The 21,041-nt window shown below is 24.0% G+C and overlaps 1 protein-coding gene across 11 annotated transcripts in view; it reads right to left on the reverse strand.

The window, feature by feature from the left end:
* Positions 1-21,041, reverse strand: part of LOC122512657 (protein alan shepard) — a 45,054-nt gene that overhangs the window by 7,533 nt on the left and 16,480 nt on the right. For 8 of the 11 annotated variants that reach the window (XM_043628613.1, XM_043628612.1, XM_043628611.1 and 5 more), the window contains 4 exons: positions 5,944-6,348; positions 5,399-5,613; positions 5,205-5,263; positions 3,089-3,234 (listed from right to left, as the gene is read on the reverse strand). In XM_043628613.1, the coding sequence (XP_043484548.1) occupies positions 3,089-3,234; positions 5,205-5,263; positions 5,399-5,613; positions 5,944-6,348 (825 nt within the window). The remainder of the gene's footprint in view (positions 1-3,088; positions 3,235-5,204; positions 5,264-5,398; positions 5,614-5,943; positions 6,349-21,041) is intronic. The other 3 variants (XM_043628620.1, XM_043628621.1, XM_043628617.1) reach the window with 2 other exon arrangements.

Below are 21,041 nucleotides of genomic sequence, written 5' to 3' on the forward strand. Positions count from 1 at the left end.
TCTTTACTATAATTATTATTCTTACTAAAATTATTAATATTTTAGTATTATTCTTATTTTTACTATTATTATTATTATTATTATTATTATTATTATTATTATTATTATTATTATTATTTTTATTATTCTTATTATTCTTACTATTAATATTATTATTATTACTATTATTATTATTAATATTATTATTACTATTCTTATTCTTATTATTATTATTGTTATCAAATACTATTATTAATATTATAAATAATTATTAATTTACTATTTTGCCACACTGGTTAGATGAACCATTCCGAGTTAGTTTCTTTTTTCCGAAAGTTTGGTAATTTTATTAATTATCCCTATTATGTTAGCGGGCAATTGAAAAATTTTTTTTTTAATTCGAAATATTAAAGATAGCACCTCTTTTTTTTTTAATAAAGAATAGTAAGAGAAATTTTTGCAAAATTTGGGAGATAAATGGAAATTTTGAAAATTAATTTTAAAAAAGACATGAAAGATAAGAAACAGTTTTTGCTTGAACATTTGAAAAACAAATTTTTTTTCTTCCTTTAAATTATAATAAAATAAGAGCAAAAGCAATTTTAGAAATTTTATTTTAAATTTAATATTTATAATATTTGTGTCGTGAATTTTTTGTTTATAAAAAAAATTTTCAATACCTTTTGGAATTATTTTTGAACAGAAAAAAAAAGAAATTTGAAAAATGCTTGATAGCGCAGTTGGTAAGATTGCTTGTTTAGCATTCAGTGTCAGTGGGTTCGAATCCCCTCGGCGGTACTTTTTCCCGAACATTTTAAATCGCTTTTTAAATGATAAATTTTGTTCAACAGACTTCGAAATTTATGTTTTAAAAAAACATTTGGATTTAATGTAAATAAATTAGTTATTAAATTAAAAAATTAACTAATAAATAAAACAATAAATAAAATGATAAATGGATTTAATAACTAGATAAAATAATAAATAGAATAGGAAATTAGTAATAATACATAATAATAAATAAAGTGGTAAATAAATAAATTAGTTAAAAAACAATAAATAAAAATTTTAATAAATAATAAATAAAATGTTAAATAAATACAATAATAAATTGAGTAATAAATAAGTAGGTAGAATAATAAATGGAATAATAAATAAAAAATATATTTAATTAGTAAGTAGTTTAATTAAATATTAAATTGATAAATTATTTAATATTTTATAAATAAATAAAAGACGAAAGGTAATAAATGTTTTGTAACTTATTATAAATAGTAAGTGAAATAATTTTAATGGTCCTAAATAATAGATGATTAGCACTTAATTAATTTAGTTTAATTAATTAATTAATTAATTATTTAACCAAAAAGATTGTTATTAATGTAAATTATTATTCAAATAATTCAGAATTTATTGCTTTGAGAGAAAAATTATTCACATTTTGGGGAATTAATAAAAATAAATCTCAAAGTAATAGAAAAAAAAATTTCTACTCGGCAAGATTCGAACCCGACACTTGTAGCGTCGCAGTCAACGACCTTACGACAAGAGCTACTATCTAACTTCTTCGCTATTCAAAAACAAATTTCAAACAATTTCAATTTTTTCTACAAATATTTACTTCTAATCAATATTTTTGATTCCGAATTTCATTAAAATAAAATTTCTATTATGATTTATTATTATATTTTTATTATTATAAAAAAAAATTTCTATGATTTATTATCATTTTGAGATAATTTTGAATTTTCTTTTTTATTTTATGACAATTTAAAATTTTTGTTAAACTTTATGAGTTTATGTTTTAAGTTAATTTCTTTAAAAAGAAAACAATTTTTTTCTTTGAATTTTTGTAAAAAAAAGGAATATTTTGAACTAAAGGGGGCCTATTATTATTAGTGCTGAAACGAATGCAATAATTTCAGACATAATTTTTTTTTCTTTTTTTTAAAAAAAGATGTGTTGAACATAGCAGTATCAGCGATTTGTGGCCGAGATAATAGCAGCAAGCATTGACAGGTTTTATATAATTAATGGAAAAAAATATATAAATAAATAATGTACAGTATATAAAAAGACAGAGTAAGTAAAATAGAGAGACAGAGCATTTTTTTGTTGTAATGAATTCTCCAAGAATTATTTTTTTTACAGTTTCTTGTTTTTTTTCAATTTTTTTTTTTTTTTTACTGAATTCAAGGTTTTTTTTCGCCGTTAAAGCCACATATACAGAAAAAACACATCAAAATTCAAGTATAGAGTCACTAAATATAGTTTCAAGAGAAAAAAAAATAATAAAAAGAACAATAATAATTCACAAAAATACAAAATAAAAATACTAAATCGAAAAAATAATAACAAAATCAAAAAAAAACTAATAATAATAAAACTAAAAAATTAATTATTATTTAACCGACTCAAGTCACATTTTCAAATTGATGAAAAAATGAGAACAAAAAAAATTAAAACGAAATCAAAAAATTTTCTAAGGAGTAGGAATTTTTTCAAGCCAATCACAATTTTCCTTTTTTTGATTAAAATTTCTTTTTCTCTTTTCGAATTTTTTCTATAAATAGTTTTGAAAAATATATTTTTATAATTTTATTTCCTAAATTTTTGTTTTAATTTTCTAATTTTTTTTCTTTATTTTCTAATTTACTTTTCTTTTTCTTTTTTCGTAAATTATTATATTATTAGATCTTACGTGATTTAACTGCTCTCTTTGGAGAAGAATGGAATATTATTGATTAGCTTTGATGATTGGAGATTAATAAGGTGGGAGAGGGGGGAGAGGAAAAATTATAAGGGAGGAGAGAAAAAATGAGAGAAAGAAGAGAGAGACATAGAGTGAGAAGAAAGAAAGAGTAGATTTAAGGCAACATTTTTTTACTGGAAGGAAGAATAGTTAGAAAGAGAGAAAAAGGAGAAAGAGAGAGAGAAAAAAATAAAGAGAGGGAGTTAGAAAGAATAAGAGAGAAAGAGAGAAGCGAGGAAGGGTGAAAAAAGGTAGGGGGGTATAAATGGAGGGAATGGAAGAAAATGAAGAAGAATGAGAAAAAGAACGAGATAGTGAGAAAGAGAGAGGTTTACTGTTACTCTGGTATTACTGTACTTGCATGCACAACCAACGTACACTGGCCAGTCTACGGAGCAACCAGATACCCACTTTCGCCATCTGCGCTTGGATGCCCTTGGACACCAGTGCTTTCACAGCACCCTCTGCCGCCGACGGTGTCTCAAAGTCTACAAAGCCATAACCTGCAATTCAAAAAAAGGGGAAAAGAAAAATTAAATTTCACAAAATTTTGAACCCCCAAAAAATCTTGCAAATTTTACTTCATTTACCGAGAAATACATCACTAATACATAGTTACACTTTCCTACGCTCATCAATACAAAAAAATACAAAGAAATAAAAATCAAGGTTATTCTTTGAAAACAAGAAAAGACAATAATATTTTTATATTATACGAAGAAATAATTATAAAAATAATATATTTAATTATTTTATATTATAACCTCCCAACGGTTTAACCCGAGTATACCCAAGGTGTATCTTTCATTTATTTATTTAAAAAAAAATTAATTCGAAAGTCATATAAATAAAACTCGTAGTGAAACTTGAAGCTAAATGGTTGTATTTAACATCAAAGTAAAAATGAAATAGTCAAAATGAATTTTAACAAAATTAAAAATTTTTTTCTGTTGAATTGAAAAATGATAAAAACCTAGGTCGGTTATACTAAAACTATTTTCACATATTTTTCTTTCTAATATAAAATTTTTTTTTTCAGGTTCATCAGTTGCAGGAGTGACATATAGGAGAGACTACAGATGGTAAGTATAAAAAGTGTTGTTAGAAAAACTGAAAAGACAAAACAATTTCGAAAATCAACAAACTCGGAAGGATTTTTCTTTCTAAATTACAGAAAAAGTAAAAGTATACTTTTTTTGTTAAGAATAAGAAAGATATTTTCCAAAAATAACAAATCAAATAGGAATCATTTGTTCGCAATTTCCGTAATAGATAAATATAAAAAATTTTGGTAGAAAAACTGAAGACAAAACATTTTCGAAAAACTAAATTCGAATGCATTTTTTTTCTTTCGAATTTTTAGTGAAATTTCGGTTATTCGTAAACTCTTTATTTAAATATATATTAGAAAATAAAAAACTAGAAACAATTTTTTTTTAAATTCTATTAAACGTTTTCAAAAAAAAATATTTCTACAGAATTGTTAATCAAAAGTATGGAAAAATTCAAACATTAAAATATTTTAACTTAAAACTTATCACAAATTCAATTATTTCTAAAAATTCAGGCTATGCTTTCAATATTCAATTATTATGTAAACTTTTAACTGAAATTAATTTTTAAATCAATTTCTATTAGAAAATTCTACGAGAATTCAATTATTTAAATAAAATTCAAATAAAATAACTTATTAAATAATTGAATGTTTCTTAAATTTGAATTCTTATAAAGTAATAAAAATTTCTTAAAATAATTGTTTTTTTTTCGAAGACTTTTAATAAATTTTTTAAGAATAGTTGCATTTTTTTGTCAAAAATGTTAAGAAAATCGTGTTTTAATTAATTAAATTTCTGTCAAAATTTTATTGTGTATTTATAACAATAAATTAATTGAATTTCTGTGAAGAATTTTATTAAACTTATATTAAAAATAATTGAATTCATCTAAAGTATTTTATTATTAAAAAAATAATTAAATTCCCGCAAAGAATCTTATTATTCATGAGAATAATTGAATTCCTCCAAATTTTTTTGAAGAATTTATATTAAACTTTTTAAAAATAATTGAATTTTTTCAAGAAATTTTTTTAAAATTGCATAAAAAATAATTAAATTTCTTAACTTATAGAATTTTCTTAAAATCATATTCAAAATAATTAAATTTATCTAAATTATTTTATTACTTATAAAAATACTTGAATTGTTGCGAAGAACTTTTTGTAAAAAAAAATTTGTAAATAATTGAATTCCTGTGAAATTTTTATGACTTTTGCAGACGTATTTTTAGGCTATATTTTTGGTAATAAAATTTAGGAAAGGATAGTAGAGACGTATTTCTCGGTAAATAAATATTATTATGAAAATTTGAAATGCCTAATTAAATTTTGATATTAGGCTAAAAATTTTCAAAGTTCGTTAATTTTTTTTATGGTCATAAATAATAAGAAAAAAAGATTTTCTATCTTTATAAGTACCTTTACATTTATTGGTATTTTTGTCCAGAATCGCCTTTGTAGAGGTTATAGTTCCATACCTGAAAGAAGAAATGTGAACAAAAAATGTAAAGGGATAAAAAAGAGGGAATTCTTATTATTTTTTTTTTTTTGAAGAAAGGGTTTTTGTTTTTCTAAGCTGTATAATTCTTTTTAAAATGAAAACGTTTACTTACTGAGAACACATATTAACGAGGTCTTTATCTGTTGTATTTTGGTTGAGGCCACGAATATACAAATTTGTTTTCGACAATTGCTCCACCTGTTGTCCCTGCATTGCATTATTGCTAAGATTAGTACTCATTGTACCACTTTGACTACCTGTGGCGCTACTGGAGCTACTATTTGTATTCGCTGGTGACGAGGCTGTTGGTACTCGTTGTCCACCGTACTAAAATTAAAAAAAAAAAAATTTAAGTGGGGAGTAGGGAGAAAATTAAGGCCCATTCACAAACTACGTAAGACCTTAAGGGGATCCAACTATTTCTTATGGTCCATTAATTTATTTATTTTATGCAATATTTATTTCTTATGGTCATAAGGAGGGGTCACGTACCCCCCCCCCCTCCCTTATGAGGAGGGTTAAGCTATTTTAATAGAAAAAATGTAAAAATTTCCAGAAAAAAGTCTTATGTACTTTGTGAGTGGCCCCTTAATAAATACATAAAAATTCATAAATAGAAAATAATATTTCTATGGAGGGATTGTTTTTTTGAATTACTTGATTATTGACGGTTGCATGTTGGGCGTATGAAGTGGCGCTGTATGGATTTGGAGCTGGTGGTATCTGTTGTGCGCCAACGGGCATCTGCGCCGCTGCTGCAGCCGCATTTGGATACCGAGTATATGGCGGATAACCTGCTGCTGCGGCTGCCACTGCCGCTGCTGCATGTGATGGCGCTGCACCCCATGCGGCGCCACTCGCACGATATTGCACTGGATTACCACCCCTGGGCCCACCACCGGCCCCACCCTTCAAACCATGGCCAACGCCACCGCTACCAGCATTTGGACCCACTCCCACATTACTTTGGCCACCTGCTCCGCCTGCACCACCGCCAGCGCCGCCGCTTCCCGCATTGCCATTATTCGCCCCAGCGTATGTTGGTCGTGGACCATTTGAGCCCTGGAATAACGAGAAAAATAAAGGTTAGTTTCTCCACCTCGAGATTTCATTATAATGTGATTTGGGTAAATTTTGATAAAATTGGGTTTTTATTGGTGGAATTTCCGTTTGGTGAGTGAACAATTCTGGGGGAATATTTAATTTTTACTTAACCTAAAAAATTTCCTATTTTCCCCACCTTGTTAATTAAAATGCCTCTGAAATATACAAATTTTGACGAAATTCGATTTTTATTCGAGGAATTGCTATTTGGCGCGTGAACGATTCAGTCAAGATATTAAATTTTCAACTTAACCTAAAACATTTCCTATTTTCCCCAACTCGTAAATTAAAATGCCTGTGAAATATACAAATTTTGACGAAATTCGATTTTTATTGGTGGAATTTCTTCCTGACGAGTGATGAATTCTGACAAATTATTCAATTTTTGACCCTAACCTTAATAATAAATATTTGACCCATCTCGCATTTTTAATTATTCGCCAAAAAACCAAAACTTGACGTTTTTTTTACTTTTATGTTAGAAATTGCTTCTGCCCAAGTAAACAATTCAGTCGAGATATTAAATGTTCAACCTAACCTACAAATTTTCTCAGTTTTCCCACCTCATAAATTGAAATAGCTACAAAATATACAAGTTTTGACAAAAATGGATTTTTCTTTCCAAAACGGTTTCTTGACGAGTGAACAATTTAGTCAGGATATTAAATTATAGACCTAACCTACAAATTTTCTTATTTCCCCCACCTCGTAAATTGAAATAGCTCCAAATCAGACAAACTTTAACAAAAATGGATTTTTCTTTCCAAAACGGTTTCTTGACGAGTGAACATTTTCAATTAAATTATATTTTGAAGAGCAGTGAATTTTTAAAAAATTAAGAAATAAATAATATAAAGTAAACAAGGGAGGGAAGAAATTTTCCTGGACAATTGTGAAGAGGGATGGACGAGTATAGGGTGAACACACGCCGGCATCATGGCAAGCCATGTGAGAGGTATGAATGCAAGCGTAAGATTACGCACATGCGTGTAAAATAGACGAACTAGAAGAGAGAGAGAGAGAGAGAGGGAGGGAGATGGAGGGCAGATCATTGACCCGCAACGTGGCTCGCGGCCATATTGCGGGTTTCGAAAACGAACGCGGCCGGGACGACCCGAACTCCGTCTACTTTGCCGGTCTACCCTTCAATGCGGTTCTACTACTGAGAAACACTTCTCTTCTCCTTGATTCAACATTTCTTTCAATTCTCATTCCTCTCTTTTTATCCTTCAATTATTTCATTCTACGAGAACAATTTTTTTTAATTAATAATTTGATTTAAGTTAATAACTTAAAAAACGTTATTTATTTATATAAATAATATTTTTGTTTCAATATAAACGGGGCATGCTTCTTAGTACACATAATAACAAACAGTAAATGAATAAAAAATAGTAAATAATAATAAATAGTAAATAATAGTAACTAAAAAAATAACGGTTAATAATAATAAATAGTAAGTAATAGTAACTAAATCAACAATGGCAAATCATAAACAATTTTTTAAACTACTAATTATTAATATAAATAATTTTTTATTAATAATTTATTAATATATATTTTAAAAAAAAATAATTTACTAATATTAATAAAAACAATTTGAAAAAACGAATAATTAACGAGTAATTAACATTATAAAAATAGTTATTTTTATAATTAATGTATTAGAAAAACATTATTTAAAAAATGAATATTATTTATTTAAGTAGTAATCGGGCCTACAAAAAATGAATGCTCTTTCGTACAAATATACTAATAATACTTAATAAAGTTAAAAAAACAATAATAATTATATTAAAAAATATTATTTTAATTAATCTGAAAAAATTAATGATTAAAAAAATAGTTACTTTGATAATTTTATAATAATATAGGAAAAATGTTAGTATTTGTTAAAAGAAAAATTAGTTTGTTGGCAAAATTTGAAAGTTCATTTTTTATTAGTAGCAGCAGCAGAAGATGAAATAAATTTTAACTGTGACGCGATAAGATTTTTTTTCATCGCGCTTCTCGTCGACCACGTGCTCTCGACCTAGAAGAATAATGCACGTCGGGAGACTGTACGCTGCATTGAAACTTGGCCGACGATCAATAAACTGCCTCGAAAGAGCCGATTCTCTTTGCACTGGCACTGCTATGACCTCGTATACTTGACAGTACGTCGCGCACGCACCTCCCTTGAATTTCTCTCTCTCTCACTCTCCTAAGACGATTAATATTTTACAATTTTTTTTTAATTTTTCGCTGAAAATTTTACTAATTTTCAAAAATACTCAAAAGATAAAAATAATATTCCTTATTTGGAATGGATATCAAAAATACTAACAATAATAATAGTAATAAAAATAAATTTCCTTATTTGGAATGGATATCAAAAATACTGCCAACAACAATAATAAGAAAAATAATATTCCTTACTTGGAATGGATATCAAAATAAATAATAATAATTCGTAGGCAAAAATTATTAATATTCCTTATGTAATTATAATATTATTATTTTTTTTTACTATTAATTAAATTTTGCCGAAATTTTAATTATTTTCTTTATTTTTAATTAAATTTTTCTGAAAATTTATTTATTTTCAGTTATATTTTTAAAAAAATTCAAAAATATTTTCAATTAGTGTTTAAAAAATTCCAATTATTTTCTACACTTTCAATTAAAATTTACCTAAAATTAATTTTTTTATTATGTATTTCGGGAAAATCAGTTATTTTTCTATATTTTCTGTTTTATATTCGACCCCAAAAATTCAATTACTTTCAATATTTACAATTATTTTTCAAAAAAATTTAATTATTTCCAATATTTTATATTACATTTTCCCGAAAATTCAATTATTATATAAATATAGAAATATTTTCAAGTACATTTTGCTGAAAATTCAATTACTTTACTAAAAATTTAATTATTATTAATTAAATTTAGAAAATTGAAAATAATTTCAATATTTTTTCAATTAGTTTTCAAAAAATTTTAATTATTTCGAATATTATCAATTATATTTTCCTAAAAATCCAACATATTTTCCAATAAATTCAATGGTAACGAGGGGGGAGGGAGTCTAAAAATAATGAAAAATGGATAACGTAGTTTTATATGCACGTAATTTAATTTTTGTTAAATATTAATTAAATTTAGAAGAAAAATAATTTTCTCAATGTAAAAAGGAAGCAAAAATTGAAAAAATATAATTTTTTTTTAATTTTTTCCCCCAATGAAATTTCTTGTCTTTTTTTCGAGAAATTGAAATTGATTTCAGTTTATTGTTGGAATACGGTTGATTCATACAAAACAGGCACGATGCGTAAAACGAGTATCGTGATACCGACCGGATGCTACTTCCTGCTTACTTACGTCCAATACCGTCGTGACTGTCCATACACTACATACATCTTTTTATCTCTATCTTGTTCGTACAAATCCGCAAATTATTTCCACCTTCGTATACATACTTATCAGTTGACGCCTTGAGAAAGAGAAATTCAATTTATAACAACAAAAAAAAGTCAAGGACATTTTTCTCTTTCGAAAAAGACGCGAGATTCATTGTTATTTCAAGTAGAATTTTTTATTTTTACTAAATTTTAAAAATTCCTTTTAATCAAACAATTATAGAGATTTATTTTTGATTCCATACATTTTATTTCTTTCTTTGTATTAATTTTTTTTATTTATTTAATTTTTTTTTATTTCTTTCCTTATTGTTATATTTTTTATTTCATTTATTTGTTTATTTAGTAATTTAAAAATTTTTTTAAAATAATTTTTTATTTCCTTTATTTATTTTGTATACTTTAATTTTTTATTTATTTTATTTCCTTTATTTATTTTCACTGTATTTAAATGTTATTCACTTTATTTTTCTTCTTCATTTTATTTCTTTTCTTTTTTTTGTTGTTTTAATTTAATTTCTTTTAATTTATTCAAAATCATTTTATTCACCGCATCGCATTATTAATTCTAACCTCAAAAATTTCCCACCTCGAAAAGTTTATTTCCCTTGAATCGTAAGAAAAATAATTTAACAATTCATTATATGGATTTTTGCACTCATTCCAATGACATAAAATAAGTCCAAGAAATTATTTTCCAATTGCGATTAATTTAAAGAAGTTACAGTGAAAAATAATCAAAATGCCACCACCTCGAGTTTTATTTTTGCGATAAAATTGATAAAAATGATAATTTGCAAATTATTTTTGGAAATTCGTATTCCTTAAGGTGGCAAGAATATAAATTGTGGAGAAAAAAATTAAGATTTCCTTTTCCGTTTTCTTTTTTTTTTAGGGGGAGGGGGAATCGGTTTTTTAGATACTGTGCTGCTTTTAATCAAATCGAATAAAAAAACGACTTTAAAATTAATTCTTTTTGGTAATTAAATTAAGAAAAGGAGGTTTTTCTATTTTTTAAATAAAAATAATAAAATAAGTAAAAAAACAAAATTAATTTATAAATAAAGTAAGTGATGAAAAAACTAATAAATAAAATAAATAAACAAATAAAATAAAAAAAATAATAAATAAAGTAATAATAAAATAAATAAATTAGTTAAAAATATAAATTTCAAAAAAAGAAATCCAGTTGAAGAATTGAATATTATATAAAAGTGAAAATATATTTTACTATTTTTCATTAAAAATACATTGAAGTAAATTTAAATAAAATAATGAGTAAAAGTGCTGATAATGTTGGTGGGGGTGGGGGAATTATCTATGAATATGAATCTTAGTTGTGACATGAAACACCTTCAGGATTCTCGTCTAGATTTCTATTTGTGTTAATTCATCTATATACAAACTTGGATCGAGACGCCCCACATTTCACCTTTCTTCCGGATATCCTTGATGCAAATTTCATATTTCAAAATCGAATGATTTCTTTTTTTATTTACATTAATAAAAGACATTTTTTTTTAATTCTATTATTGAGCCCCGTTTTAATTTTTTTCTCAAGAAAAAATAGAAAATATTTTTTCATAATAAAGAAATAAAAAAAATACCTTTATCTAAAGACAAAATAAATTCTCTAAAGTAAAATTAAAAATTTTTCTCGAAAGAGTTAAAAAAAAATTTTTTGAAAACAAAATTTCATTTCATTTTTTCAATAAAATAAACTTACGTAATAATAATTTTTGTTTTGCAAAAAATTAAAAAAAAATTGCATTTCAAATCAACCGCAGTCAAGTGTTAATTCTTAGATAATTATTCAAAGTCATGTCCTTTTGTTTTGCATTCCAGGACTTGAAACAGTCTCGACTCCATTGGATAGCGGACGACGTTCCGCTCTATTAGAAAGGATCCAGTATTCTGTGTCATTCAGCGAGTAAAATTTTTATAAACAAAAAAAAATTTTTTAAACATCTTTTTATTGCTACATTTTATCTATAGTGAAAATGTTTTGCAAATAATTGAAATTCCATTAGTCAATATCAAAAACATATATCAAATATCTATAGATATATCGATATATCGAATATATATCGATATATCGAATGTATATTGAACATCTATCGACATTTTGAATATATATTAAATCTCTATCGATATATCGAATATATATCGTTATATTGAATATCTATTGGATATCTATCGACTTATCAAATATCTATCAATATAGATCGAATTTCTATCAATATATTGAATATATATCGAATTTCCAATGATATATTGAATACATCTTGATATATCAAATATATATCGATATATCAAATATATATCGATATATCAAATTTTTTAAATCAATATTGAAATAATTGATTTTAAAAAAATAGTTATATCGAAGCCTTTGTCTATATTTAAATAATCGATATATCGATGTCTCTATCGGTATCTAAATAATCGACATTAATTTTTTTGCTTTTATAAATAATTTTTTTTAAAGAAAAAATATTAAATAGCGAAATTAGAAAATTCATTTGAGAGATAAAAATAATGTTTTCTTTTTTCTTTAAAAAAAAGAAGAAGAAAAGAAAAATTGAATTTTAAATTATAATATAAAAGTAGACGTCTTGAAAATATTGTTGATCCATTATGTTACACTTCTAATTCAACGTGTTGTTGCCTGACTAGCTTCAATTTATAAAATGAAAAATAAACAATCAAATAATCAGGTTTCTTGGATCGATTTCGCCATAACATGGACGTTGAAATGGGATAGCACGTAACTCGATAAAACTCGTTGAAATTTGATTCTTGTATTCAAATTCCCTTATTTCAGGTATCGACACATATTTCATACATTTATAATACATATATATATGTTTATATCTAATTTATAAATTCCCCTTGAAATGTTATAATTTAAGAAAATAGTTTCCCGTCGCTATGTAGATATTAGCCGCACTATTCTTAGAATCGAGAGTAAAAAAACAAAATGGCGTCCAAAAACCTCCACCTCGAGTTTTAATTATTTTCTAAAATTTACTGCAATTGTTAAAATTTGATTTTTTTTCGAAAAATAGTAACTTTACGATGGCAAGAAACAATTCCCAAAGGGAAATTAGATTAGAAAAATAAATAAGTAAAAAAATTGTAAAAAATATTTAAAACCCATTGATTTTTCTTATTTATTTATATACAAATGGACTAAAAAACAAAATACGGCTTTTTGCTTTTTAAAATAAGAAAGAAAATTATGTTACACAGAATTTTTTTAAAGGGGGAAAAATGATATACAAACACGTATATATAAAATTTGCTGGGAAAAATTAATACATTTGTGCGTACATATTTTCGAGCCGTCAATTACGAGAACGATTGGATGAAAGAGGTCAGGATGCAGCTAGAACCAGTTGTCCACCTCGCTCATCTTAACGCGTCTTTCAAGTTCCCCAAGCAACGTGCATACCGAACATTCCGCCCCTTTACCTTGAGTAAAGGCGCGCATACGATTATTTTCTGCCACTCGAATAGGAAAGAAAGTTCTTTACCATTTTCAAACCAACATACATGTGTAACGGTTTTTTTTCAATATCACCACCAATAATTTTTTATAATAATAATAATAATAATAATAAAAAATTTCCTTATTTGGAATGGATATCAAACAATAATAATTCAATAGAAAAATAATATTTCTTACTTGGAATGGATATAAAAAAATAATAATAATAGTTGTTATAAAAATATAAAATAATAAAAAGTAGTAACAATAAAAATAAATTTCCTTATTTGGAATGGATATCAAATAAAAATAATAGTAATGATAATAAATAAAAAAAATAATAATGTTAATAATAGTATTTCTTACTTGGAAATTTTATCAGAAGAATAACAATAATAATTATAGTAACAATAATAATAAATAAAAGAATGATAATAGGTAATAGTAATAAATTTCCTTATTTGGAATGGATATCAAATAAAAATAATAGTAATGATAATGAATAAAAAAATAATAACGTTAATAATAATATTTCTTACTTGGAATGTTTATTAAAAGAATAACAATAATAAAAAAATAAGGAAATAGTATTAATTTTCCTTATTTGGAATGGATATAAAAAATACTAACAATAGTAATGTTCCTTATTTGGAATGGATATAAGAAATACTATAGCAATAATAATAATAATTAATAAAAAAAATAATATTTCTTACTTGGAATGTGTATCAAAAGAATAATAATAATAATATGCACAATAATAGTAAATAAAAAAAAAAATTTATTTTGAATGGATATCAAACAATAATAATTCAATAGAAAAATAATATTTCTTACTTGAAATGGATATAAAAAAACCGCTGCCAAGTTATTCATTTTTATAATTTTGGTGTTCATTTCATGAATACTTTGCTTCCTCATAGAAATAATAATAATTGAAATATAAGAATTACTTTTTATAAAAGGGTTAAAAATCATTAAATCTTGGTCCAAAAAATGTGTTTTTATATATTCTATAAGATGGTAATAATAGTTTAATAATTACACATAAGTTAATAAACAAAAATGTTGAAAAAATTATATTTTCCACAATTTTTGATTTTTCAAATACCAATAATTTCATAATTTCTGCCCGAATCAGGTTCAAAAATAGGTCAATCGAAGCGTTTTTTAATGCTCTTCAAGTTGGTAATAATTTTTTTAAGTTACTTTTACATAATTTAAAAAAACTTTTATAAAAGTCTTATTTTTCAAAATTTTAGATTTTTAAAAGTTTAATATCTCCGGTTAATATAGACGAAAAATGTTCAATTGGGGCTCAAAAGATGCGTGTGAAAAAACTCTACAAAACTAAAGAAAAAGATTTATAAGTGTCCTAACATTTTTTTAAGTTATGTCCAAAAAACGTTTTTTTACTAAATGAAAAATGCAAAAAAAATAGTTAAACTTCATGTCAAAAGGTCAAAATACGTCAAAAATTTTTTTTATTTATTTAGAACATTTATACGGGGAGTTCCTGTGCATATATAAAGTACTAAAGTATTAGGCATAATAAAAAAAATTTATAAATATGTCAAAAAATGACAATCCAAAATTTTTCTAATACAAAGCTTCCTTTAGGAGGAAGCAAAATAATAATAATAGTTGTTATAAGAATATAAAATAATAAAAAGTAGTAACAATAAAAATAAATTTCCTTATTTGGAATGGATATCAAAAAAAAATAATAGTAATGATAATAAATAAAAAAAATAATGTTAATAATAGTATTTCTTACTTGGAAATTTCATCAGAAGAATAACAATAATAATTATAGTAACAATAATAATAAATAAAAGAATGATAATAGGTAATAGTAATAAATTTCCTTATTTGGAATGGATATCAAATAAAAATAATATTAATGATATTGAATAAAAAAATAATAGATATTAAAAATATATCTATAATAGATATAAAAAAATAATAATAGACGGTAATAATAATAACATTTTTTACTTTTAATAAATATAATAATAATAATAATAATAATAATAATAATAATAATAATAATAATAATAATAATAATAATAGTTTTAAAAATAAAAGGTAAGAACAATAATATTCCTTACTTGAAAAGGATATAAAAAACTAATGATAGTAATAATAATAATAAATAACAAAAATAATAATTGGTGTTAACAATACTAACAGTAATAACAATAGAAATAAAATAAATAATAAAAATAATATTAATAATTGTTCAAGTTATATTTTAAAAAAAACATGATAATTATTATAATGCAGACAGTGATGATAATAATAGTGAAAAGAAATTGAAAACATTAATAAAAAATTAGTATAAATAAACAATCCTGTCTGTATGACTTTCCATTGAAATTGATAATTGAGATAGGCGGTTTGAATTTATTTAAAAAAGAAAAAAATAGATGACGCTAGATCAACTTTCTCTTGGTAATACGCGAAATGAGACTATATGGTACTTTATAATATTGATTTAAAAAAATAACTATTAATTTTTTTTTAAACTGTTTATATACATATACAGTACATACACTTTTACTCACAATACGTTTAATACTGCTTCAAAATATTAATTAATATAAATATTTTCCATCAAAAGTCAATTATTATATAAATAATAATTGTTTACATAATATTATGTTTTTATATTTATTATTATACCCTTATTTCACTATTTTTATTATTATATTCATTTTTCCTATCTTATTATTATTGCTTCCTCATAGCGGAAGTATTATTATTATTATTATTATTATTAATTTTCTTTTATTATTACTATTATTGTTAATATTACTTTTTACATATTATTATCACATGAGACGGTATAAGTTTTTTTTAATTATTAATACAGATTTGACGTTGACAGTGTTACCACTTGCGAGAAAGACAATGGTGCCCTCTGGATATCAATTTTAACCCGCGCGCTTTTTAAAAAGTTAAAAATTTCTTTTATAGTAAATCAATTAAATTTTTCTGTACAATTATTTTTATTACGCCAAAAATCATTTAATATTAGTTTTATTATGCCAACAATTATTTATTATTACTATTTTTCTTATTATTTATTTATTATTACAATTAACAGAAAATATTTATTTATTATTTGAATTTGGAATTGATAGTTAACCTATTACGTAAAGCTACAACAATATTCAACATGCGTGTTTGTGTCTGTTTTAAACGACATTTATAATGCGAATAAAGAATCGATAATTTAAAAACCAAATTCGTTTCTCTAGTTGACTCAGCTTGTGATTTTGTGACAAGGACATATTAAACACATAATGATAAATTTACAAAGTTAAAAGAAAAATAAATTGGCAAACTTACTAAAACAAAAAATACTACCTTGTTGTTAAAATACAAAAAAAAATCATACGTTAAAATTTGTCAAAGTTATTTTATTATTGTTATAATAAAATTATCTGTGTCATAATTAATAATAATAATAATAATAATAATAATAATAATAATAATAATAATAATAATAATAATAATAATAATAATAATAAAGACCATAAAAGGTAATAATAATACTATTAAAAATATTCCTTACTTGAAATGGATATCAAAAACACTAAAAATAATAATAAAAATATTTATTATCATAATCAGTATAAAAATTATTAAATATTTCAAAACTTTATTTAAGTATTTTTAGAAAGAAACAAAAAAAAATTATAATTTTCAAGAGAGAAAAATTAAAATCTTTTTTTTTATTGAAAAATTTGAGGCAAAATGTAAATTATTGTGTATAGTTTGAGAAGAAATATATTATAAAGAGTCTGGCCAACCGCCTAGTCTCGTTGTCTGACACCCTTTTCCCCAAAGCCTAGGCAAAGCAACGAGGCTGTATTATTAGCAGACTTACCGCGTGCTTTTCTCCCTACACCCCACGAAAATAATGGACCAGCATACTTTCAAGTCAAATACTACCGTTGTTTTCTTTCCCTCAGTTAAATAAATGAACTTCAACCTCTCTTTGTGTCATTTCAAAATTTCCGTTAAAATTATTTTCATTAATTTTTCTATTATTACTGTTCCCATGATTTTATTATTGATATAATTATTCTGTTTCTTTTTCATTTTTTATTATATTATTACACAGGTTTACAAATTAAAAACTTTTTTTTGCCAATCGAACAAAACAATTTTTTTTCGAATAGTAGGTGTTTTTTGAGTAAGAAAATCATAGTTTTAATTTTTTTCCCTCGTGAAGTTTTTCTGTAGCTTCAAATTTTGCATTTTCGAGGTGCGACGCCACTTAAACTTACCTGTAGGAAAATTAGCTTGTCAAAATATAATAAATGAGGTATCATTGGAAAGGTTATTAAATTACCTTTCGATCCATAGGTCACAGAATAAAATTCAACAAAAATTGAGAGAGTTACAGTCGATTAAAGATGAAATTTCATGACAATTTTGATGATTTTTAGACATTTGAGTAACTTCTACTATTTTTTTCTACATCAAACAGGAAAGAAAGTTTAGGTTTTAATTTTTTTATTGATAGACTATATCATTACACAAATTTTGAGCCCTTGTGGACCTCGATTGGATTAAAAATGACAATTCTACACTAAATTTAGTGAACGAAACTACATTCTTCATTTTCAGTATCCCTTAAACATTTGCAGCAAAAATTGAAGTAATAAAATTTAGTTAAGCTCTAAAGTTACTAAAATCACTAATAAAGGATTTCTGAAATCGTAGATTTTGAATCCAATGTTAGTTTTCTAAATTTCAAAATGGCGGATCCAATATGGCGGACAAGTTTTTAAAAATCGATTAAATTCGTCTTAAATTCGCTACTCGGGGGATTTCAAGGTCGCTGATTACGAATCTGATGTCGGATTTCAAAAATTGAAAAGAATGGATTCATAATGGTGAACGAGTTTTTTAAAATCCATCGAATTCGCACCTATTGGATCCGCCATTTTTAATTTTTGAAATCTGACATCAGATTCGTAATCAGCGACCCCGAAAACCCCCGAGTAGCGAATTTAAGACGAATTTAATCGATTTTTAAAAACTTGTCCGCCATATTGGATCCGCCATTTTGAAATTTAGAAAACTAACATTGGATTCGAAATCTACGATTTCAGAAATCCTTTATTAGTGATTTTAGTAACTTTAGAGCTTAACTAAATTTTATTACTTCAATTTTTGCTGCAAATGTTTAAGGGATACTAAAAATGAAGAATGTAGTTTCGTTCACTAAATTTAGTGTAGAATTGTCATTTTTAATCCAATCGAGGTCCACAAGGGCTCAAAATTTGTGTAATGATATAGTCTATCAATAAAAAAATTAAAACCTAAACATTCTTTCCTGTTTGATGTAGAAAAAAATAGTAGAAGTTACTCAAATGTCTAAAAATCATCAAAATTGTCATGAAATTTCATCTTTAATCGACTGTAACTCTCTCAATTTTTGTTGAATTTTATTCTGTGACCTATGGATCGAAAGGTAATTTAATAACCTTTCCAATGATACCTCATTTATTATATTTTGACAAGCTAATTTTCCTACCGGTAAGTTTAAGTGGCGTCGCACCTCGAAAATGCAAAATTTGAAGCTACAGAAAATCTGCACGAGGGGAAAAAATTGAAACTATGATTTTCCTACTCAAAAAACACCTACTATTCGAAAAAAAATTGTTTTGTTCGATTGACAATTTCACTGTAAACCAGTGTTATTGTTACTTTTCATATTTGACTTATAATTTGACGTTGAAAATTACCACTTGTGAGAAAGTCAATAACGCCCTCTATCTATCAATTCTAAGGCGGGCTTTTTGAAAATTAAAAATTTATTTTTTTGTTTTTAGTAAATTAATTTGATTTATTTATTATTATTATTATTATTATTATTATCCCTAATAATATTATTAATATTGTTATTATATTTCTTTTTTCTACAATATAGTCATGTAACGTTTTTCTTTTTTTAAATTATTTTTATTATTAATTACTATTATTAATATTAATATTTTTAGTATTTTTCATATCCATACCAAGTAAGGAATATTATTATTTTTATTATTGTTACCTATTTCTATTTATTATAACTAAATAATTATAGCGAAACGTAATATTAAAGATGAATTCAGCAAAAGTATAAGAAAAAAAAATTTGTTTTCATCCGGAATCGAACCCTCCTTTTTTATAGCCCTTTGTATGCTTTAAGCCTCTTAGCTATCACTTTCATTTTATCGTATTTAAACTTTCTTTTAGAAAAAAGATTAAAATTCTTTCCTGAACAACAATTAAATATTTTTATTAATATAAAAATTATTATTATTATTATTATTAATTAAAAAAATTATTATTATTATTATTAATATTATTATTTATTACACTTGTCTACAAGCCTAAGAAAGGCTAATACATTGTAGATTTATTATTATTAATATAACAAATAGTTTTGTTACAAAAACTATTTTTATTTTTATTATTAACAAAATTTTTTATTAAAAAAAATTTTTTTCTACATGTAGAAAAAAAAACATATAATTTTGCTCATTTAAGAAAAATATAGATTTTGTAATTTACTTTTTGAATTTATAGTATTTCTCTTTATTTTTTTTGTAAACCAAACACATTGATTTTTCGTTTGCTGAAAACAAACATTGTGATTATTGTCTGATAAAAAATTCTTGTTGAGATAACGTGTTTTTGTAAACACAAAGAGAGAAGTTCTTTTAATTGAACTCGCGTTCAAATTATTATCAACGATTAGAAACATTTTATTTCGCAATATTTTATAAATTTATAAAGTCTTAATTACTGCAGATAAGTATTTATTAATTTTTTTTTCTTTTTGAATTTGAAAAATAAAATTTTTCCTATTTTGAAAATTTAGAAGAAATTTTTTTTTTTAATTTAAAAAAGTAAAATTGGTGTTTTACTATTTCTCTGATTAATTTCTATATTAATTCTATTTTATTAATTATTTTTACTACTTATTTTACTTTAATAATTTTTTTTTTAATTCATTTTGTAATTTTTTTTAACAGTTATTTTGCGTTATTAATTTTAGTTTACTAATCATTTCTACCAATTATAAAACAATTTAATATTAAAATTGTACTTTAACAAGAGTAATAACTTTAGAAATTAGTAAAATTAACGTATCAACGTAATTCACGCAAACTATCGAAAACTAACGTATTCTAACCTCAAATTTTCCACTTCGAATTATTTTTCGCTCCAAAACTTGACAAAAAGTAATTAAAACTATTTTTCTATCGAAGTATTTTATCTTCTTAATGGCAAAAATAGACTACACAAGGTTGCATTAAATAACATAACCTAGTAAATCAAAGAGAGGCCAAAATCATTAAAATTTCTCCACCTCGCGACTTTTTTTTGAGATAAAACATTCAAAAGTGAAAATTAACGGTTCGCTTTTGTATATTTCTGTTCTATGCGATGGCACACAAACTAATACAGAAAAAAATTAAATAAAAAAAATTATTTTTTAAATAAGTAAATAAAAAAAAATTTTGTTTGAAATGTCAAAGTATTTATAAATGAAAATTAAAGCAAAGAGTAAAAAGCCAAATTAAAAAAATTAATAAGAATTAAAGTGGTAGTGCCTTTTAATAGTTTTATACAGTCGGCTATTCTTTTCCAACAAAAAAATTTTTTTTAATTTATTAAATAATTGTGGAAGAATTTACTAAATAGTCAATTAAAAATAAAAAAAGGAGTAACGAGAAAAAGAAATAATAAAAACA

This window comes from Leptopilina heterotoma, unplaced genomic scaffold, assembly GCF_015476425.1.
Source record: "Leptopilina heterotoma isolate Lh14 unplaced genomic scaffold, ASM1547642v1 Lhet_123, whole genome shotgun sequence".
Classification (NCBI taxonomy): domain Eukaryota; kingdom Metazoa; phylum Arthropoda; class Insecta; order Hymenoptera; family Figitidae; genus Leptopilina; species Leptopilina heterotoma.